This window comes from Scyliorhinus torazame, chromosome 7, assembly GCF_047496885.1.
Source record: "Scyliorhinus torazame isolate Kashiwa2021f chromosome 7, sScyTor2.1, whole genome shotgun sequence".
NCBI classification, from domain to species: domain Eukaryota; kingdom Metazoa; phylum Chordata; class Chondrichthyes; order Carcharhiniformes; family Scyliorhinidae; genus Scyliorhinus; species Scyliorhinus torazame.
In genome coordinates this window covers 253,752,337-253,776,015 of record NC_092713.1, presented here as the reverse complement: position 1 = coordinate 253,776,015, position 23,679 = coordinate 253,752,337, and the positions used below count along the sequence as shown (strand labels likewise).

Here is a 23,679-nt window from a genome sequence, read left to right as displayed (position 1 = left end):
GCATTCTATGCCCGGTTCGAGCAGGTAACCAACACTCCGCTGGCGAGTGCCCCATCAGCCCATAATTCACCCATACGCACCATCACAGCTTCCGAAGTCAGATTGGTCTTCCTGAAAGTGAACCCTCGGAATGCGACGGGCCCAGACAGGATCCCTGGTCGTGCACTCAAGAGCCTGCGCGGACCAGCTGGCAGAGGTATTCACGGACATCTTTAACCTGTCCCTACTCCACTCCGAGGTCCCCACCTGCTTCAAGAAGACCACCATCATACCAGTACCAAAGAAGAACCAGGCAACGTGCCTCAATGACTACCAACCAGTGGCCCTGACTTCAGTCGTAATGAAGTGCTTCGAGAGGTTGATCATGAAGCGCATCACCTCCATACTCCCAGAAAGCCTTGATCCACTGCAATTCGCATACCGCTGCAACCGGTCCACATCAGACACCATTTCCCTGGCCCTACACTCATCCCTAGAGCATCTCGAAAACAAGGACTCCTACATTAGACTCCTATTTATTGACTACAGCTCCGCCTTCAACACCATAATCCCAGGCAAGCTCATATCAAAGCTCCAAAACCTAGGACTTGGCTCCCCACTCTGCAACTGGATCCTCGATTTTCTGACCAACAGACCACAATCAGTAAGAATGAACAACAACACCTCCTCCACAATAGTCCTCAACACCGGGGCCCCGCAAGGCTGCGTACTTAGCCCCCTACTCTACTCCCTGTACACACACGACTGCATGGCAAAACTTGGTTCCAACTCCATCTACAAGTTTGCTGACGATACGACCATAGTGGGCCGGATCTCGAACAACGATGAGTCCGAATACAGGAGGGAGATAGAGAACCTAGTGGAGTGGCGTAGCGACAACAATCTCTCCCTCAATGCCAGCAAAACTAAAGAGCTGGTAATTGACTTCAGGAAGCAAAGTACTCTACACACCCGTGTCAGCATCAACGGGGCCGAGGTGGAGATGGTTAGCAGATTCAAATTCCTAGGGGTGCACATCTCCAAAAATCTGTCCTGGTCCACCCACGTCGACGCTACCACCAAGAAAGCACAACAGCGCCTATACTTCCTCAGGAAACTAAGGAAATTCGGCATGTCCACATTGACTCTTACCAACTTTTACAGATGCACCATAGAAAGCATCCTATCAGGCTGCATCACATCCTGGTATGGCAACTGCTCGGCCCAGGACCGCAAGAAACTTCAGAGAGTCGTGAACACCGCCCAGTCCATCACACGAACCTGCCTCCCATCCATTGACTCCATCTGCACCTCCCGCTGCCTAGGGAAAGCGGGCAGTATAATCAAAGACCCCTCCCACCTGGCTTACTCACTCTTCCAACTTCTTCCATCGGGCAGGAGATACAGAAGTCTGAGAACACGCACGAACAGACTCAAAAACAGCTTCTTCCCCACTGTCACCAGACTCCTAAATGACCCTCTTATGGAATGATTTCATTAACACTACACCCTGCATGCTTCATCCGATGCCAGTGCTTATGTAGTTACATTGTATACCTTGTGTTGCCCTATTATGTAATTTCTTTTATTCCCTTTACTTCTCATGTACTTAATGATCTGTTGAGCTGCTCGCAGAAAAATACTTTTCACTGTACCTCGGTACACGTGACAATAAACGAATCCAATCCAATCCAATCCAATCCAATCCTGGCTGATCTAATTGTGGCATCAATTCCAATTTCCTTTCGGCTCCCTGTACCTCTGATTTCCTTGTCAATCAGGAATTTGTTTAACTCAGCCTTAACAAATTCAATGACCCTGCCTGTACTGCTCTCTGGAGAAGAGGGTTCCACAGGCTCACGAACTTCTGAGGGAAAGAATTTCTCCCCATCTTAAATGGGAGACCCCTTATTTTTAATCTGGCCCCCTAGTTCCAGTCTCACCATAAGAGGACAGGTCCTTTCAGAATTTACCCTGTTATATCTCCACAGGATTTACGTCAACAAGTTTGCCAGTCATTGTTCTGAACTCCAATGGATATAGGCTCAACCTGCCCAACCTTACCTCATAAGAAAACCCTTTCGTCCCAGGAATCAACCGCGTGAACCTAAACTGATCTGCGTCTAATGCAATTTTGTCCTTTCTTAATTAAGGAGGCTAAAACTGGACACAGTACTCCAGATGTAGACTCACCAATACCTTATACAACTGTAGCAAAAGATATTGACTTTTACATTTCATTCCCCTTACAATAAACAACAACATCCATTTGTGTTCCTAGACACTCACTGTACCTGCAAACTAGTTTTGTGTGATTATCGTACGGGGCACACCAATCAAGGAAAACATTTCTACGGAATAGTTAACCAGGCCACATTCAAAGCAAACCAGTACAGACTAGTATAAAAACAGAAAATGCTGGATAAATGTGATTTATCAGTCCATGGGTTAAGAGCAGTGAATAATATATTAGCAAGCTATGTTTACACTTGCTAACACTAATGATAATCACAATCTTTATTATTGTCACAAGTAAGCTTACATTAACACTGCAATGAGGCCAGTGTGGCAAGCCCAGAGTCACCACACTCCACGCCTGCTTGGGTACACAGAGGGAGAATTCAGAATGTTCAATTCACCTAAAAGCACGTCTTTCAGGGTTTGTGAGAGGAAACCAGAGCAGCCGGAGGAAACGCACGCAGACACGAGAAGAACGTGCAGACTCCGCACAGAGTGGTCCAAGCAGGAATCAAACTCGGGACCCTGGCGCTGTGAAGCAACAGTGCTAACCACTGTGCTACCGTGCCGCCCATGATGGATGCTGTTTAATTATTTATTTATTTATTTTCTATAAATTTAGAGTACCCAATTCATTTTTTCCAATTAAAGGGCAATTTAGTGTGTTCAATCCACCCAGCAGGCACATCTTTGGGTTGTGGGGGCGAAACTCTCGCAAACACGGGGAGAATGTGCAAACTCCACACGGACAGTGATCCAGATCCGGGATCGAACCTGGGACCTCGGCGTCGTGAGGCAGCAGGGCTAACCCACTGCGCTAGCGTGCTGCCCTATGGTTAATTATTTTAATGACGAAAAGATGATTGAGATGATCTGGGTGTTTAAACTGATAATAGGATGATTATACAAAATCAGTATAGGCAGATTATTTCATTTATCCAAGTGAACATCTAGAAGTCACAGTGACATGCAGGAATAAAAACGAAACTATTTTACAATGTTACAACACCCTGGGCTAGGGCACGGTCAGTCAATTCCAGCACACCTTTACCCAGAATCGCAACTCAATTGAATGAACTAATAATTCTTAGAAAAATACCAGAGGTTTTTGGCCCTTGGCTGCCCAATAATTACAACCACCTTATTTTATATTTATGACAAGGATTATAATGAAATATGCAGAAAATACAACTGGTTAACTATTACCTAATCCCCCACTTTCACTTGCTCCCACTCTCTATACACACACACACACACACGCACGACAGATAAACACAGAGAGAAAGAAAAGAGATGAAAATACTAAGTAAAAGGAAAAAGTGTCTTTGTTTCAGATGATTGTCTTTAAGCAGATCTTCCTTCAAAGTAAGCTTTCAGATCCAGGTCTCCTGTTTGCAGCCTGTAATGGTTTCACTGTAGATTCATTCTGGTCTCTGCAGTTTCAGAAATACAGCAGCTCACAGCATTTCTGGAGAAAACAGGAGGGAGAGAGAGCAGGTTCTTTCCTCTGTGTGTCCATGTCTCAACTCTGCTTTCCTTAGGTCTCTGAAAATCATCCCACTCAGGCAGGATCTAATCACTACCCGTTATCAAGCAGAATATGACCCAGACAATCAAATGCTAAAGTAAAATAGTACAGATGCTTGAAATTTGAAATAAAAATAGAAGTGCCAAAAATACTCAATACCTCAGGCAGCATCTGTGGAGAGAAAAACAGAATTTGCTTCAGGTCAATAATTTGAATTTTTGACTTATTAGCACGCCAAGACAATGTTGTTGTCTTCAGCAAACCATCAGTACAAAAAACAACTGGAATTTTCCAGCCACTCGCACCAGTAGGTTATTCTGATCTTTCCTACGTCAATGAACATTTGAATGGCTCCTCACATTTTACGCGAGGTGTCATTAAATTCCACTCTACAAGTGGAGTTTTTAAAAAATGTGAACAAACCTTGCATCCGATGCGAAGTAAAATTCAACAGATTTTTCTTCTCCGGTAGGATGCAGACACTTAAGATTTTTTGTCTCAATTTGATGTGCCTTGCTTGCACCCTCATTTTTGTTATTCTTGGCTATAACAAAAAATAACTTCAGTAAATCATTTAGTTGAGCGTTTTTGCTACAAGCACAAAGGAAAAAAGCTTTTCTCAACATAAGGGACAAAGACACAATAGTATTACACCATCCAAGATGTTGTTGTGAAAGTTTCCAAGTGCAACATGCAGTCCATTTCTAAATACTGTACAGATTTCTACTATTACACAGTCTTCCTGATGGAGATGTTGCACCAAAAACCTGCCTAACCCCTCGGGTAAGGATAAAACATCCCAAGGCTCAATTTACAGAACATTAACGGAATTCTCCTGCTATCCGAGAAAATTTATCTCCCAACTACCAAAACAATCTATTTGGTCATTTATCTTATTATTATTTGCGGGACCTCGCTGTGTACAAATTAGCTACATCACAACAGTAATATTTGCACCAAACAAGTGCTAGGCAATGACCATATCCAACAAGACAGGATCTAACCATTACCCCTTGACATTCAATGGCATTACCATCACTGAACGCCCCATTGTCAACATTCTGAGGTTTACCACGAACCAGAACCTGAAGTGGGTTAGTCAGATAAATATTGTGGCTACAAGAACAGGTCAGAGGCGAGGAATCCTGCGGCGAGTAACTCACCGCCTGACTCCCCAATGTCAGTCCACTATTTACAAGTCAGAAGTATAATGGAATACTCTCCACTTGCCTGGATGAGTGCAGCTCCAACAACACTCAAGAAGCTTGAAACTATCCAGGACAAAACAGTCTGCTTCGCTTTCACCCCATTCACTTCTCGCTTTTTAAAATAAATTTACAGTACCCAATTACTTTTTTCCAATTAAGGGGCAATTTAATGTGGCCAATCCACCTCCCCTGGGGAGGTGGATCTTTGGGTTGTGGGGGGTGAAACCCACACAGACATGGGGAGAATGTGCAAACTCCACACAGACAGTGACCCAGGGCCGGGAACGAACCTGGGTCCTCAGCGCTGTAGGCAGCAGTGCTAACCACAGCACCACTGTGCCGCTTTCACCCCATTCACAAACTTTCATTTTCTCCACCATCCACAGTAACAGCAGTGTATACCATCAAAAGATCCACAGCAGGAACTCAACAAAGCTCCATAGACAGCACCCTCTAAAGCCATGACCACTACCATCCAGAAGAAGCCATGATGTGGAGATGCCGGCGTTGGACTGGGGTGAGCACAGTACGAAGTCTTACAACACCAGGTTAAAGTCCAACAGGTTTGTTTCGATGTCACTAGCTTTCGGAGCGCTGCTCCTTCCTCAGGTGAATGCAGAGGTCTGTTCCAGAAATACATATATAGACAAATTCAAAGATGCCAAACAATGCTAGGAATGCGAGCATTAGCAGGTGATTAAATCTTTACAGATCCAGAGATGGGGTAACCCCAGGTTAAAGAGGTGTGAATTGTATCAAGCCAGGACAGTTGGTAGGATTTCGCAGGCCAGATGGTGGGGGATGAATGTAATGCGACATGAATCCCAGGTCCCGGTTGAGGCCGCACTCATGTGTGCGGAACTTGGCTATAGGTTTCTGCTCGGCGATTCTGCGTTGTCGCGGGTCCTGAAGGCCGCCTTGGAGAACGCTTACCCGGAGATCAGAGGCTGAATGCCCTTGACTGCTGAAGTGTTCCCCGACTGGAAGGGAACATTCCTGCCTGGTGATTGTTGCGCGATGTCCGTTCATTCGTTGTCGCAGCGTCTGCATGGTCTCACTGCGTGGTACATTGGCGAGACCATGCAGACGCTGCGACAACGAATGAACGGACATCGCGCAACAATCACCAGGCAGGAATGTTCCCTTCCAGTCGGGGAACACTTCAGCAGTCAAGGGCATTCAGCCTCTGATCTCCGGGTAAGCGTTCTCCAAGGCGGCCTTCAGGACCCGCGACAACGCAGAATCGCCGAGCAGAAACCTATAGCCAAGTTCCGCACACATGAGTGCGGCCTCAACCGGGACCTGGGATTCATGTCGCATTACATTCATCCCCCACCATCTGGCCTGCGAAATCCTACCAACTGTCCTGGCTTGATACAATTCACACCTCTTTAACCTGGGGTTACCCCATCTCTGGATCTGTAAAGATTTAATCACCTGCTAATGCTCGCATTCCTAGCATTGTTTGGCATCTTTGAATTTGTCTATATATGTATTTCTGGAACAGACCTCTGCATTCACCTGAGGAAGGAGCAGCGCTCCGAAAGCTAGTGACATCGAAACAAACCTGTTGGACTTTAACATGGTGTTGTAAGACTTCGTACTGTCCAGGAGAAGGGCAGCAAACACATGGGAGCACCACCACCTGGAAGCCACTCATCAACCCTGCATGGAAATATATCCTCATTCTTTCATTGTTGCTAGGTCAAAATCCTGGAACCCCCTCCCAAACAGCACTGTGGGTGGACTGACACCACACTGACAGCAATGGTTCAAGAAGGCAGCTCACCACCACCTTCTCAAGGGTAATTACAGATGGGCAATAAATGCTGCCATAGCCAACGACACCCACATACATTGAATGAATAAAGAAAAGAACATATTTGGCAAAAATAATTACAGTAATTAATAGTAATCTTTATGGTCACAAGTAGGCTTACATTAACACTGCAATGAAGTGACTGCAATGAAGTTACTGTGATAAGCCCTTCGTCGCCACAATTCAGAATGTCCAAATTACCTAACAGCTCGTCTTTCGGGACTTGTGGGAGGAAACCCACGCAGACACAGGGAGAATGTGCAGATTCCACACAGACAGTGACCCAAGCCAGGAATCGAACCTGGCTCTGTGAAGCAACAGTGCTAACCACTGAGCTACATATCTGTAGCAATTGGAACATCCTGAAAATCAAGTTTATTTTCAATTTCAATTTGATTATCATAATAATCTTATAATAATCTTTATTGTCACAAGTAGGTTTACATTAACATTGCAATGAAGTTACTGTGAAAAGCCCAAAGTCGCCACATTCCGGCGCCTGTTCGGGTACACGGAGGAAGAATTCAGAATGTCCAAATTACCTAACAGCACATCTTTCGGGACCTGTGGGAGGAAACCAGAGCACCTGGAGGAAACCCACGCAGACATGACGAAAACGTGCAAACTCCACACAGACAGTGACCCAAGCTGGGCATCGAACCTGGGACCCTGGAGCGGTGAAGCAACAGTGCTACCCACTGTGCTACCGTGCTGTCATAATTAGTTATGACTCATTCAATGAAGCTGAAGAGGAAGCTTATAAATTATGATAACTTCCTCACCAGACTGGTTTAATCTTGGAATGGAATTACAATGAATGATTGTAGTATTTATAATTAATTGTAAATTATATTTCTGATTATTCGTGATGCTTTGGCTTCAGGCGAACATACGTGTTTCCATTTACCGAAAACCCTCCGAGCACTGGTTAAAACAAAAATCAGATTTTGTTTCCTCCCACAAGTCCCAAAAGACGTGCTGTTAAGTAACTTTGACATTCTGAATTCTCCCTCCGTGTACCGGAACAGACACAGGAATGTGGCGACTAGGGGCTTTTCACAGTAACTTCATTGCAATGTTAATGTAAGCCTACTTGTTTGTCTTTTGGCAGCGGTCAATTAAGAATATGATAAAGCTGCAGAATTTAGAACAGATATTGACTGATCTATATACTAATAGCCAACTTACACGTTCGGTACAGTATTGGAATCTGGTCAGTGGAGAGCTTGCACTTGCTGTGAATACCAATCAGCAGTGGGCTTCCTCGCCTAAGGAAAATTTTAAAAATTAATTTTCTTGTTTAGAATTTTATTTACAGGTTTAAATTTTAGCATAATTGGAATCAATCTATTAGCAAATAATTCACATGATGAAATGTTATTCTCATCCAATATCTACATTGTCCTATATTCCTACTGCTCCTCTTCTTGTGGGTTTGGAGTCACAAATAGGGCAGGCAAGAACGGTAGATTTCCTTTCCTAAAATAAATTAGTAAACCAGAGGAACTTCTACGACAATTGACAATGGTTTCATGGGCTTTTAATTCCAGATTTTTATTGAATGCAAATTTCACCACCTGATGTGGTGTGATTACCCGTGCATTACCCTGGGTCTCTGGTTTACTCATCCAACGACAACACCACTATGCCATTACCTCCCCATCTTGAAGCTGTATGGGGAGAAGTGCCATTTCAAAAATCCTTTAACACATAGTTAAATCAATTTCTCAGTTCATTTATGCAAGGTAATTGCAATGCCTGGTTTGGAATTCGCCCATATAAACTTTAGGATTAATTTTAGCACTGCCCCTGCATGAGACAGTTAAAAGCTTACTAACTTAACCTCTTAATTTGAACTGGGACTTTGTGGCCCCTCCTGCGGTGGCTTTTTATGCGGCTGAAGCAACAAGTTACTGGCCACTAGCGAGATCTTCCGGTCCCACCGAAGACTACGGGCTTTTGCATGGCTCTCCCCACTCCCCACCGGGGAACCCATCACAGGGGTCAAGTTCAGCAGGACCGGAAGATCCACCTGCATGAAGGGCCAGAAAATCCCACCCTTGGTCTTTTGAGTGGGTAGGCAGGATATCTGCAGGAGGGTCCTGCTTTAAATTGGCAGACTAGGATATGATAATGGCCGGAATTCTCTGGCTGGTCATATCATCAGGATTCTTTGGTCCTGCTAGCAGCGTACCCCCTCCCATGGGTTTCCCAGCTGCAGGGGGTGACTTCAAAGGGAATTCCCATTGACAGTTGCAGGAGCAGGGAATCCCGCAGCCAGTGAACGTCGCACCGCTGCCTGCTGCCAAGAAACACGCGACTGGGTGGGAGAGTCCCACCCAGAGTCTTTGGGTTTGACTGCAATCTTAACCCAATCTAGTATCAGGAAGCCATCATGGTTTCCCTGCCATGCCAGCCTGGTGGTAAACACCAATTGAGATGTGGGAGGTTCTCTGCTGAGCTTTGCAAGAAAATATTGGATCACCCTCAGATTTCTCTCTACATTCCCATAATATCTTGGTCGCCTAACCCTCTAGTAGCCACTTAACGGATTGCCAAAGGCCATTTTGTTAGGACTCTGGCAATGTCCTCCTGCCAACCAAAATCCAAGTTCACCTACTGGCCATCTATCATTCTCTGGTCTTGCTTCTTAGGCCCAGGAGTTAAAATCTCCCGTGTCTCGCACTGCTGAGTGTTGGACAGTTAGCCACCTGTCTCAGCCCATCTGGACAACCACCATAGCCATTAAAAGTGGTGCTTTTGTAAGTTAATAATAAATCAGGGAATTTAAATTGGAAGAAAATTACTAGTCCCTTGATTTGAGTACATTTTTTAGTGCTCAATGTTAATTTATGTTGCTTGCTCTTTAACTCATAAAAGTGTCCAGTGTATTCTTTAGCAACAGCTAGAAAGGAACCTCAATTTGTACAAGAACTGCATTTAAAGTTTTGTCGAATATGGTCCATTCATAACCTTTTTTGAACTGGCTGGGAAAGAAAATGGAACTGCTCACAGTATTATTGACCATGGCCATACTTTTTAATTTAACTCAAAAATCTCTCACAATAAAACTGTTTTCATATACAAAATCTGATTATTTCAGTATTGAGCTGCTTCGTGCTGATCCCAATCCAACAGACAGCAATTAGAATATGAGCACTTTAAATTAACATTCCGAAAGAGGCTGCAAGAAAGAAACATGGAAATTATAAAACAAGTTAGTTGGTAGTGCAATAGTGCTCATTGTTCTGACAAAGAAGCTCAAATAGTTATTAATACAGAGAATATAACCACTCACTAACCTAGTAGCAACAGCTTCACCTGGGAAATGAAGGCTCTTGAAAACAAGTGCAAATGCTCCTTCCTGCAAATAAAATAAAATGTAAACTCTGTCGTTAATTAAAGTGGCAGATTTAATCACTGCATAAAATGGCTATGAGAAAATCAAGAGTACATTCTCAGTACAGTTGTGCACAATGTTCAGATCTATCCTGCAAAAAATAACAAAAAATTAATTCCTTGACATTCAGAGAAATATTCGCGAAGTAAAAAGTCCTTAGAAGTTTCTGGAAAATATTCTCCAGAAAGCTATAGAAGCCTTGTAATTAGCATTAAGGAAACAGGAGGTCCCAAAGGTAGCTGAATCAAAACCCCACGGCAAATTTTCTATTTGTACAGCTATTCAAGATAAATGCACAACTTTGAACTTAAAAATAAATAACCCATTGAAACTTTTGACCGTTATCTACTTACATTCTGATTAGATAGTCAGTACAGCCACAATGACATGGACGCATGGTAGCCCAAACCACATCTTAAAATTACAGTCACAACCTTAATCTCAAAAATGGTCCAATGGTCATAGATGCCAGCTTCAAATTTTGTTTAGAATTGGTCAATTGCAATACTAATTAGATATTAGTAAATGCAATACGATTTCAGTAAAAATACTTTGGCCTGTTTGTATGTTATTTTGAAAGGGTCATCTGATGTTAGTCTAAATCATAAAATATGCCAATATTTTCACTGCCCAGCTTATAGGTAATGAAATTCAATTATAAAATATACAAATGGTGTTTGAGGGTATATGAATCAGAATGCTCTGGCTTCTAAAGCAACCATTATGTTTTACCATTTACCTTAAACAAAATTTTCAAAGGCTTTGTTTAGCGGAATTAATTGCAGCTCACCAGGTGTTGAACAACTCCTTCCACCAAGGTAGAAAATCTAATGTCTTCACTTTCTCTGTTGTCATACATGTACTTAGTTAGTTTAGGAATCACCTCAGTATCTGTCTCAGATTCAAATGCATAATCTTTACTCTCCTAAAATGGAAAAGGCCATATAGTTTAGATGAGAATGAACAAATATCATTATGTGCATTAAATTCCCAATCGGTTTAAGACAACTTGACTTACCAGTAATGTTCTTAGGCCTTTGTAGTTTGTGATAATTCCATTATGAACTACCACAAATTCTGTACATAAAAATAGCACTGTTAATTCTGTTAGCGATCAATCCTTCATATCTACACTTCTACAAAGTTATAAGAACATGTTTAAATCTCAACAACATGCAGCACATTAGCGAATCAAAATCGTAGGATATGAATTCTGTCTTGTATGCCTCACCCAATGATTTACTGATCTTCATGAGACATCAGGATGCTAGTGACAGAAATCTGGACATTTTCTCTTATTTAATTTTTTTCAAAAATATTTTTTATTCTCCTTTTTCACTTTTTCTCCCAAATTTACAACCACCAACAATAAACAATAATCAGTAACAAATATGTCAATCCCCATATCAATAACAACGATCCCATCCTCCCACCAAACCCCAAACATTAGCCCGCATGTTCACATAAACAAATGACAAAAAGGAATCAGGAATCACCCATAGTCACCATTAACACACGGCACCCCCCTCCCCCCAACCCTCCCACCCACCCCCCCAACTAATGTTCAATGTTATCCAGTTCTTGAAAGCACATAATGAATAATGCCCATGAATTGTAGAACCTCTCCATCCTTAACCTCAGTTCAAACTTAACCTTTTCAAGAGTCAAGAATTCCAACAGGTCCCCCCACCACGCCAGGGAACAGGGTGGAGAGGTTGCTCTCCATCCCAACAGGATCCACCTTCGGACGATCAATGAGGCAAAGGCTACAACATCTGCCTCTGCACCTGCTTCCAACCCTGGCTGGTCAGACACCCCGAATATGGTCACCTGGGGGCCCGGGTCCAGTTTCACGTGCACCACTTTAGAAATGACTCTAAAATCCTCCTTCCAGTAATCCTCTAGCTTTGGACAGGACCAAAACATACGAACGTGATTAGCGCCCCCCCCCCCCCCCCCCCCACCCCGCAACGTTCACACACATCTTCCACTCCCTCAAAGAATCGGCTCATCCTCGCCCTCGTGAGGTGTACTCTGTATACCACCTTCAGCTGTATCAGCCCCAACCTCGCGCACGAGGTGGAGGCATTCACTCTCCGGAGCACCTCACACCAGAACCCCTCCTCCATATCCTCTCCTAACTCTTCCTCCCACTTTGCTTTGATCCCTTCCAGTGGTGCCTTCTCCTCTTCCAAAATAGCTCCGTAATCCCTTATTTAATTATAGATTACTTTTCCCACAATTGATCCTTATGCTCATCACACAAGCGAATAAGATCCAAGATTCACTTCCTGGTCAGTGCCAGGTTAGCTGTCTTTATGTCAGGCCAATGAAAGATAAACTACAATTTGTACTCAGATTTTCCAGGCAGGGCTTCGGAGAGAATTAATATTGAAAAAACTTTGTACTTTAAAAAAATTAAAGATTTACTTTTCCCTTTCTATGCTTTATTCATCTCATTCATTATCTTTGGCAGACAGGACAGGCATGTAGGCAACTTATCCCCAAGCTCTGCTGATACCATTCTGTAGCTAGGTCAGAAATGCAATTACCCACATCTGGATTACCAATAGTCATACAAGGCTAGTAATTAATATCCCAAATCTTCCGGGAAGCAGCAAACACTGATGAATTGCCAACTTTTCTGTGCCATGCTGGAGTTTTCCCGCAAACCTCCCAGAGTGCTTAAGGAAGTAGCCCTAGAAATAGTGGGTGCATTGGTGATCGTCTGCACAGATTCTATAGACTCTGGAACAGTTCCTATAGATTGGAGGCTAGCTAATCTTACCCCACTATGTAAAAAGGGAGGTAGAGAGAAAATGGAATTAAACACCAGTCAGCCTGACATCAGTAGTGGAGAAAATGCAAAATTCCATTATAAAAGATTCTATAGCAGAGCATGTGGAAAACATTGGCAGGAACGGACAGAGTCAATTTGGATTTATGAAAGGGAAATCATGTTTGACAAATATACTGGAATTGGCAGGAACGGACAGAGTCAATTTGGATTTATGAAAGGGAAATCATATTAGAGTAGGTTAGAGGCTGGCCATTCTGCAACTAGTGAGTCACCCTATCCATTCCAAAGTCTCACTGACTACTTGCAAGGCACAAGTCAGGATATAATGGAATATTTTCCACATGCCTGGACAAGCTTATCTTCAACACACCCAAGAAGCTCACCGGGGCTTCCGGTTGCGGCTATGCGGAGCTAAGTCACACATTCGGCGGCTCCCGCTGAAAAAGGACTTTTGGGCTCTTTTCAGGGCCACCAACGGAACTTTTTCGACGTTTCCCGGTGTGGGAAGGAGATTGCAATAGTTCCCCGACAGTGGATTGGATTTGTTTATTGTCACGTGTACCGAGGTACAGTGAAAAGTATTTTTCTGCGAGCAGCTCAACAGATCATTCAGTGCATGAGAAGAAAAGGGAATAAAAGAAAATACATAATAGGGCAACACAACATATACAATGTATGCAATGTACAATATACAACATATACAGTGTATGGCTTGGACCAGGAGCGGGGCGACTAAAAAAGTGGTGGTGAACCCAAAGAAGGTGCGAGGGAAGAAGAGCAAAATGGCGGCGGGCGGGGACCAGGCAGCATGGATGCAGTGGGCGCAGGAGCAGCAGGAGGTTATCCAGCGCTGCTTCAGGGAGATTAAAGCGGACCTGCTGGAGCCGATGAAGGCTTCTATAGACAAGCTGCTGGAGACCCAGATGGCCCAGGGGCTGGCGATTCGCGAGGTCCGACAAAAGGTCTCCGACAACGAGGGCAAGATCTTAGGCCTTGTGGAAAAGGTGGAGGCGCACGAGGCGCTCCACAAGAAATGGCAGGAACGGTTCGAGGAGATGGAGAATCGGTCGAGGCGGAAGAATTTGCGGATTCTGGGCCTCCCGGAGGGGCTGGAGGGGTCGGATGTGGGGGCTTATGTGATCACCATGCTAAACTTGCTGATGGGAGCGGGGTCCTTCCAGGGGCCCCTGGAGCTGGAAGGGGCCCATAGAGTGCTGGCGAGGAGGCCCAAGGCTAATGAGCCACCGCGGGCTCATCGGTTTGTTGATCGGGAGTGCGTGCTCAGGTGGGCCAAGAAAGAGAGGAGCAGCAGGTGGGAGAACGCGGAGGTTCGGATATACCAGGAGAGGAGAGAGCTGAGGGAGAGGGAGAATCTGGTGAGGGAGATGGTGAGGGTAGACGGGAGGTATGCGGAGGTGCCGGAGGAGGGACTGCTTAGGAAGAGGCATAGCCTCCAGGCCGAATTCGACCTGTTGACCACCAGGAAGGCGGAGGTGCAGTGGAGGAAGGCCCAGATGGGCGATTTAGGAGTATGGGGAAAAGGCAAGCCGGATGCTGGCGCATCAGCTTCGGAAGCGGGACGCAGCTAGGGAGATCGGAGGAGTTAAGGACAGGGGAGGGAGTGTGGTCTGGAGTGGGGTTGACATCAATGGGGTCTTCAGGGACTTTTATGAGGAATTGTATCGGTCCGAGCCCCCACGGGAGGAGGGAGGGATGGGCCGCTTTCTGGACCAAGTGAGGTTTCCGAAGATGGAGGAGGGACTGGTAGCGGGATTGGGGGCCCCGATTGGGCTGGAGGAGCTGGCCAAAGGGATAGGGAGCATGCTGGCGGGGAAGGCACCGGGGCCGGATGGTTTCCCGGTCGAATTCTACAAGAAATATGTGGACCTGTTTGGGCCCGTTGCTGGTTAGGACCTTCAATGAGGCAAAGGGGCGGGGGGGGCTTTGCCCCCGACGATGTCCCGGGCACTGATCTCCTTGATCCTGAAGCGGGACAAGGATCCCCTGCAGTGTGGGTCTTACAGGCTGATTTCGCTGTTAAATGTAGATGCCAAGGTGCTGGCGAAGGTCTTAGCCACGAGAATTGAGGATTGTGTGCCGCAGGTGATCCACGAAGACCAGACAGGATTAGTGAAGGGGAGGCAGTTGAACGCGAATGTGCGGAGGCTCCTGAACGTGATTATGATGCCGTCGAGGGAGGGGGAGGCGGAGATAGTGGTGGCGATGGACGCTGAGAAGGTCTTCGATATGGTAGAGTGGGGGTACTTGTGGGAGGTGCTGAAGAGGTTCGGGTTTGGGGAGGGGTTTGTTAGGTGGGTGTTGTACGAGGTCCCGATGGCGAGTGTGGCCACGAACAAGAGGAGGTCTGAGTACTTTCGGTTGCACCGAGGGACGAGACAGGGGTGTCCCCTGTCCCCCCTGCTCTTCGCACTGGCGATTGAACCCCTGGCTACGGCACTGAGGGAGTCGAGGAATTGGAGGGGGCGGGTGCAGGGCGGGGAGGAGCATAGGGTGTCGTTCTATGCGGACGACTTGCTGCTGTATGTGGCACACCCGGTGGGGGGAATGCCGGAGGTAATGAGGATTCTGGGGGCAGTGGAGGCGGCACAGGGGGGAAGTTGGGGCCTCGGTGTGGACCCCAATACGGGGGAACCACCGGTTTGTCCCAGGGAAAATAGATGGAGGGTTTTCGGGGTGGCACAGGGCAGGGATAAGAAGGTTGGGGGTCCTGTTTGTGGACGGGAAATTCGCGAGTATGGGTGAACTGGAGGAGAAGTATGGGTTCCCTCCGGGGAACGCTTTCAGATATTTACAGGTAAGGGCATTTGCCAGGCGGCAAGTGGTGGAATTCCCGCGGCTGCTGCCACGCACAGCTCAGGATAGGGTGCTCTCGGGGGGTGGGTTAAAGTGGGGAAGATCTCGGAAACTTACCAGGTGATGCAGGAGGAGGAGGAGGCCTCGGTGGCGGAGTTGAAAGGTAAGTGGGATGATGAGTTGGGAGAGGAGATCGAAGAGGGGACGTGGGCAGATGCCCTAGGGAGGGTGAACTCTTCCGCTTCGTGTGCGAGGCTGAGCCTCATACAGTTTAAGGTGCTGCACAGGGCACACATGACCGGGACAAGGATGAGCCGGTCCTTTGGGGGAAGAGGACAGGTGTGTTAGGTGCTCAGGGAGCCCAGCGAATCACACCCATATGTTTTGGGCATGCCCAGCGCTGGAGGAATTTTGAAAGGGCGTAGCAAGGACGGGGTCGAGGGTGGTAGGATCCAGGGTCAAACCGGGCTGGGGGCTCGCAATATTTGGGGTTGCAGGGAAGCCGGGAGCGCAGGAGGCGAAAGAGGCCGGTATTCTGGCCTTTGCGTCCCTGGTAGCCAGGCGAAGGATTCTTCTTCAGTGGAGGGATGCGAGGCCCCCAAGCGTGGAATCCTGGATCAACGATATGGCGGGGTTTATTAAATTGGAGAGGGTGAAATTCGCCTTAAGGGGATCGGTACAAGAGTTCTTTAGGCGGTGGCAACCGTTCTTGGACTTCCTGGCAGAACGATAGACAATGGTCAGCAACCCGGGGGGGGGGGTTTCAACTTTATTTTTGTTTATTTGCCCTGGGGGATCTGAGGGGGTATACATATTTGCTATGTTTGCTTTGTGTTAAACTCGGGGTGTTCATTTATTATTTATGTATAGGGGAGAGGGGGGCACGGGGGTTGTTTTAATTTGTTCTGTATTTAATTTTATTGGGTTGCTTTTCCATTCTGTTGTTGATATTTTGAGAAAACCCTAATAACATTTTTTTTTAAAAACAGCTCACCGCCCTAGACATTACTCACAACAAAGCCGAATAATTAACAAAAGCAAATTATTGCGGATGCTGGAATCTGAAACCAAAAGAGAAAATGCTGGAAAATCTCAGCAGCATCTGTAAGGAGAGAAAAGAGCTAGCCTTTCAAGTCCAGATGACCCTTTGTCAAAGCCAAATAATTGATCAGTACCCCATTCACCATCTTAAATATTCATTTCCTCTACAACCGACACAATTTGACTGCAGTGCTTGCCATCTACAAGATGCATTGCAACTACTCACCAAGACTTCTTCATCAGTACCTCTCATATCCATGATCCCTTCCACCACGAAGGCCAAGGTCAGGAGATGCATGGGAACACCATCTCCTCCAGGTCTCCCTCCAAGTCATACATTGACTTGATTACCTTTCCTTCATCATTGCTGGACCAAAGTCCTTGAACTCCTTACCAAGCATTGTGGTACCTTCACCATGTGAACTGGAACTGTTTAAGGTAGTGGCGGTGACCACCACCAAAGGCAAATAGGAATGTGCAATAATAACTGGCCTTGCCAGAAATGCCCGCATCCCATGAATTAATAAATGAAAAATAAAGATTAATTATTAATAAGTTTTAATAAATTTAAAATACCAGGTAAGAAAAGTTGGTTTAATTTTTGTCACAATTATTTTCTTCATTTCATTTTTATCATGACAGCTCTGTGTAACCAAGTACTCAGCACCCCAATCACCCAATAGTAAAAAATGCAAAATCTTTCAGTAGATATTGCAATAGTTAATAAATGGTTAAATTAATTTCGGCTGCAATCCAATCTTGTACCATTCTACTGAAATTTATTTGCTACCCAATCATTTATATGCCGATTTATTTGGATTATATTTACTTTTCTCATCACTTTTGATGCATTAAAAACACATACCATTGATTAGGGGGTTAGAAAAAGTGGGACCTGTGAGAGAGGAAGACGACTTTTGCACTATGTTTATAATTGTATTTACACTGTTTCTTCTTCTGTTGCTGTTATAAAACCATAAATACCTCAATAAAAGGTTTATTTAAAAAAATACATACCATTGTTTTTATCAGAGCGTTGAGGATGACTGTTAACTTCGCTTGGAACCCCATGTGTTGCCCACCGAGTGTGAGCAATCCCAAAGTGTATTTCAAACTCTTTGTCAAAGTCCAGAAATGTTTGTTCTGAAACAAAATAATTGCTTACCATATGCTGTATTTATACATAAATGTAAATGATTGAGACGGTCAAGCAATTATTTCACAACTGAATTTCTACAGTATTCCATATTATTTACAAGCTGGGCGAGGGGGGAGAAAGAACAAAGAACATTACTGCACAGAAACATGCCCTTCGGCCCACCAAGCCTGCGCTTTCAGATTCCTTATTTAGACCTATTACTTATTGCCCAAACGATCTGTATCTCTCATTCCCCGTCCGTTCATTTGTCTATCAATTTACAATTTAAATGTTGCTATCGTGCCTGCCTCCATCACCTCCACTGGCAATGCTTTCCAGGCACCCACTTTTCTCTGCGTGAAAAACTTTCCCCGCACATAATGGCCCTAAACTTTCCCCTCTCACTTAGAACCTGTGCCCCCTTGTAATTGAGTCTTCCATCCTAGAAAAAAGCTTCTGACTATTCACCCTGTCTATACGTCTTGTAATTTTGTAGACCTCAATGAGTTCTCCCCTCAGCCTCCATCTTTCTAATGAAAACAATCCGAGTTTAACACCCTCCAGACCAGGCAGCATCCTGATAAATCTTCTTTGCACTCTCGCCAAAGCATCCACGTCCTTCTGAAAGTGTGGCGACCAGAATTGCTCGCAATATTCCAAATGCGGCCTAACTCAAGTTTTATACAACTGTAAGATGACCTACCAACTCGTGTACCCAATGCACCAGCCAATGAAGGCAAGTGTGCCGTCTGCCTTCTTGACCACCTTATCCACCTGCGTTGCCACTTTCATGGAACCATGGACCTGAGTGTCCAGATCCCTCTGTATGTCAATGCTCCTAAGGGTTCTGCCATTTACTGTATAATTCACACCTGACTTTGATCTTCCAAAATGCATCACCTTGCATTTATCTGGTTTGAACTCCAGCTGCCATTTTTCTGCCCAACTCTCCAATCTATCTATCTGTATTCTGCTGTATTCTCGGACAGTTCCCTTCACTATCTGCAACTTCACCTGTCTTAGTGTCCATCTGCAAACTTGCTAATCGGACCATCTACATTTTCCTCCAGATCATTTGTATACATTACAAACAAGTGGTGTGAGCACGGATTCCTGTGGAACACCATTAGTTACAGATGTCCATTCTGAAAAACTCCCTTCCACTGCTGCTGTCTCCTGTTGCTAAGCCAGCTCTTTATCCATCTAGCTAGCACGCCCCAAATCTCATGTAACTTTACCTTCTGTACCAGTCTGCCATGAGAGACCTTATCAAACGTCCATGCAGATGACATCCACAGCCTTTCACTCATCAATTAATTTTGTCACCTCCTCACAAAACTATCAAATTGGTAAGAAGTGACTTTCCCCGCACAAAACCATGTTGCCTATCACTAACAAGTCCATTCGCTTCCAAACGTGAATAAATCCTGTCCCTCAGTATCTTCTCAACAGCTTCCCCGTCAGGCTTACCGGCCTGTAATTACCTGTATTATCCCTGCTTCCCTTCACAAACAAAGGAACAACATTGACTATTCTTATAGTCCTCTGGAACGTCACCTGTGGTCAAAGACGATGCAAAGATATAAGGCCCCAGCTATTTCCTCTCTTGCTTCCCACAGTAATCTGGGATATATATCATCCGGCCCAGGGGACTTGTCTACCTTAATGCATTTTAAGATATTCAACACGTCCCCCTTCATTATACTGACATGTCCTAGAATATTCACACACCCATTCCTCGTCTCAACATCAGTCATGTCCCTCTCCTTGGTGAATTCTGATGCAAGGTATTCATTAAAGATCTCACCCACTTCCTCAGACTTCACAAATAACTTCCCTCCTTTGTCCTCGAGTGAGCCTACTCTCCCTCTTGCTCTTTATAAATGTATGAAAGGCCTTGGAATTTTACTTCACCCTACTTGCCAATTATATTTATTGGCCACTTTTAGCCCTCTTAACTCCCCGTTTTGAGTTGTTTCTACTTTCCCTATATTCTTCAAAAGCTTTGTCTGTTTTTAGTTGCTTAAACCTCATGAATGCTTCCTTTTTCTTTTTGACTAGTCTCTCAATTTTGCCAGTCATCCATGGTTCTCTAATCCTGCCATTTCTGTCCTTCATTTTTGAAGGGACATGCCTGGCCTGCAGCCTAATCGGCTGGTCTTTAAAAGACTCCCACATATCAAATGTCAATTTACCCACAAACAGCCGCTCCCAATCCACAGGCCCCAGCCGCTCCCAATCCACAGGCCCCAGCCGCTCCCAACCCACAGGCCCCAGCCGCTCCCAATCCACAGGCCCCAGCTCTCACTCCATTCTCCTTGCAATCGCGGCCAACCTTCCATTTTCCTTTCTAATTACTTACTATACAATTCTGTTGTAGTTTGCTTTTTCCCAATTTAACACCCTCACTCGAGGAGCACTCTTGTCCTTATCCAGGAGTATTCGAAAATGTACAGAATTATGGTCACTAATCCCAAAATGTTCCCCTACTGAAACTTTGGTCACCAGGTCATGAATCTCAAACTTTTTTTCAAATGCTAAAACAAAATCAAAATATTGTGGATGATGGAAATCTAAACTAAAGTCAGAACATGCTAGAAAAGGAACGAAGTCTGAAGAAGTCATAAGGACACAAAACATTAATGTGCGTGAGTTTCCTCCGGGTGCTCCGGTTTCCTCCAAACAGTCCAAAGATGTGCAGGTTAGGTGGATTGGCCATGATAAATTGCCCTTAGTGTTGGGTGGGGTTACTGGGATAGGGTGGGATGTTGACCTTGGGTAGGTTGCTCTTTCCAAGAGCCGGTGCAGACTCGATGGGCTGAATGGCCTCCTTCTGCACTGTAAATTCTATGAATATTTCAACTCATTTCAGAGTCTGGAGCATCCTTTAGTTAAGACTGCCTCAAGTAACAGCCTGTGTTATCTGAAGCAGCATAACACAACAGAAAGTAGCAAATATAAGGCGCGATTCAGTGGCTTCATTTCATTAGTGCGAGAGCGCAACAAGGCCGATGAATAGCAGGAGAGCCCATAACCAAGAATTGCACTGGGGCAATTTTAGTCATTGCAAGCTACATTAGAATGAAGATCACACATTGGCAAAAAAAACCATAAGAATGCATCCAGGATTTTCTTGATTCAACCCGGAAAGGAGTTTAAAAAAATTTTGTTCTAGAAAATAAAATGAGGCAAAGAACTGATGAGACTCAAAGTACTGAATTGGAAAAAGGCAAAGTGAAGGCAAGATCAGAATCTAGTCCAAACTACCTGAGCAGAAGACTTGGTAAACAGGTTCAGCAGTGGAAAACCGTCAAAAATGATACGGGAAACATATATAAAACATAAATATATTCCCAGAAGTTAAAAAAGGAGTTACATCAAGCTATTAAATACTGTGGATAAATAAAGGAATTGAAACGATTAAGGAAAAGGGAATGTGGAATATAAGAGGGCAGGGAGCAGAGTAATAGCGTAAAAGGAAATTTAAATAAAACTAGCAGAAAATCTAAAAGAAAATAATATTTTTAAAGCTGATAAAAAGTAAAAGAATAGTGAAAGAAAGGATATAATTGAAGAATGAGTGTAAATGCCTAATTCTAGGTGAAGGCCTCACATATTAAATATATTTTTGCAAGGATGTGAGTGCAAAAAAGGATATGCAATTGTTGGAGATAACTAAAAAAAATAATTTGGTTACTATAAAATAAATTCAAGCTGTACAAGTTCAGCCAGTGCTCATGACATGGATCCGAGGCATTAAAAAAGTGGGAGAGAGAAGGTGGCAGAAACTCTGGCCTCAATTTTTCAATCCTCCTTAAATATGCAAATTGTGTAATAGATTGTGTAATAGAACAGCTGAGTAACCAATATAACACCTTAGGTGAAGGAGGGAGAGAAGGATAAATCAGGAAACTATAGAACAGTAAAAAGTTTTCAGCACTTTGGGTTTATTAAATAGGCATAGTGTACAAGAGTAAAGCAAGAACAGATTTGTAAGAAATATTGATTACGCCAATTAGAGCATTGTGTGACTTTTTGAGCATCTGGATATGGAGAGTGCATGTTGCCTTGTTAGACGTTTTAGTTGCTGTGATATGAAGAGTCTAAACTTCTGTTCCCTTTTCACCAACACATTTATTTCATTCCAACAGACTTTGCACAAAACTCTTAACTATACATCACCTGACAGAGGCCACCTGAAGCCCCTTTACATATCAGTGTCAATTAATGGACACTTAACATAAATGAGACAACTAATTGCAATGTCTCTTGACCCATTACTTAACAGCCCTGAGAGCATACCACATGAATTTACCAGCATGATACCAGGAATTAAAAACTAGGGCTGGGATTCTCCCGCGATGGGCGGGGCGGCCCGTACCGGCGCAAAAGAGTGGCGTAAACCACCCTGGCGAAGGACTGCCTGGAAGGTGCGGAATCCTCCGCACTTCCAGGGGCTAGGCCGGCGCCGCTGGGGTTGGCGCCGTGCCAACCGGTGCCGAAGGGCCCCCGCTGGCCAGTGAGAGTTGGCGCATGCGCAGGACCGCCAGCTTGTTCTGGAGCATGCGCAGAACCGCTGGCATGTTTCCTGCGCATGCGGTTTCTTCTCCGCGCCGGCCATCACGGAGCCTTACACAGGCCGCCGCTGAGGGAAAGAGTGCCCCCACAGCACAGGCCCGCCCGCAAATCGGTGGGCCCCGTTCGCGGGCCAGGCCACCATGGGGACACCCTCTGGGGCCGGATTCCCCCCCCCCCCCCACCGAGGAACCTGCTAACCGCCCTTCAAGCCAGGTCCCGCCGGTATGGACCTTGTCTATTTCACGTCGGCGGGACAGGCCGGAAACGGGTGGCCGCTCGGTCCATCGGGGCCTGGAGAAATGCCAGGGGGGCCGCTGCCAACCCCCCCCCCCCCCCCGACTGGCGCAGCGCGATCCCCGCCCCCGCCCGAAAAGCAGCACCAGGAATTCGGTGATGAAGAGCGATGAAATGGAACTTGAGATATTCAGAATGCTGTTAATGGAGCTGAGAAGGCAAAGAATAGATTGAAGACACTTTTTAACCAAACATTTTGATACGGTGCTTTGTGAACATCCATTGGCTGAGGAATCAATTTTAAATGGTCACTGAAATGATAAAGAAAGAGGCTATGGGAAATTTGGTGACCTGGGCGATTGCTGGAGGTTGGAATATTCAGTCACATGGTGTGCCTGAGGCAGATATTATTGCAACTTTAAAACAAAATAATATATGAAGCAGTAACAGATGCAGGGCTATGGGAGAGAGTGAAAAGTGGGATTAATTTTGGACATGTATTGTTGGCATTTTGATCATCTATCCTCATTTCAATAGTTTTGTAAGAAAATCAGCCTATTTGACTAGAGGATTGCAGGTTGTCAATATCAACCAAATCAGATCTTTGGAAGCTTGCCTGGAGGCAGTTAAGAAGCAACCAGGTATGGTTTTTCCCTTGAGCTCAGTGTGCATGAAGAAGACAGAAAATGTTAAAGTTTCCGGTTGATTTTGCATAATCAAAGTGTGTGCACTTAGCGATTTCCCCAATTAAGTTGCACAGCAAACAATTTGCTAAAATCATTTTCCTCAGAAAAACTTCAGGGACTTCTGAGTTGCTGCGTTATTTACTTTCTTTAAGATTTTCTTTTCGTTTTAAGATTTCTGAGATCTGAAAATTGGTTCTTGATGCAAGTTCGTTAATG

The 23,679-nt window shown here is 44.9% G+C and overlaps 1 protein-coding gene across 2 annotated transcripts in view; it reads right to left on the bottom strand.

Annotated features, from left to right (window-relative positions):
* Positions 1-23,679, bottom strand: part of LOC140426959 (glutamine--fructose-6-phosphate aminotransferase [isomerizing] 2-like) — a 136,175-nt gene that overhangs the window by 71,063 nt on the left and 41,433 nt on the right. The window contains exons 4-9 of one of the 2 annotated variants that reach the window (XM_072512274.1): positions 17,845-17,970; positions 11,191-11,249; positions 10,963-11,097; positions 10,075-10,136; positions 7,961-8,040; positions 4,169-4,289 (exon numbers count right to left, since the gene is read on the bottom strand). In XM_072512274.1, the coding sequence (XP_072368375.1) occupies positions 4,169-4,289; positions 7,961-8,040; positions 10,075-10,136; positions 10,963-11,097; positions 11,191-11,249; positions 17,845-17,970 (583 nt within the window). The remainder of the gene's footprint in view (positions 1-4,168; positions 4,290-7,960; positions 8,041-10,074; positions 10,137-10,962; positions 11,098-11,190; positions 11,250-17,844; positions 17,971-23,679) is intronic. The other variant, XM_072512275.1, reaches the window with a different exon arrangement.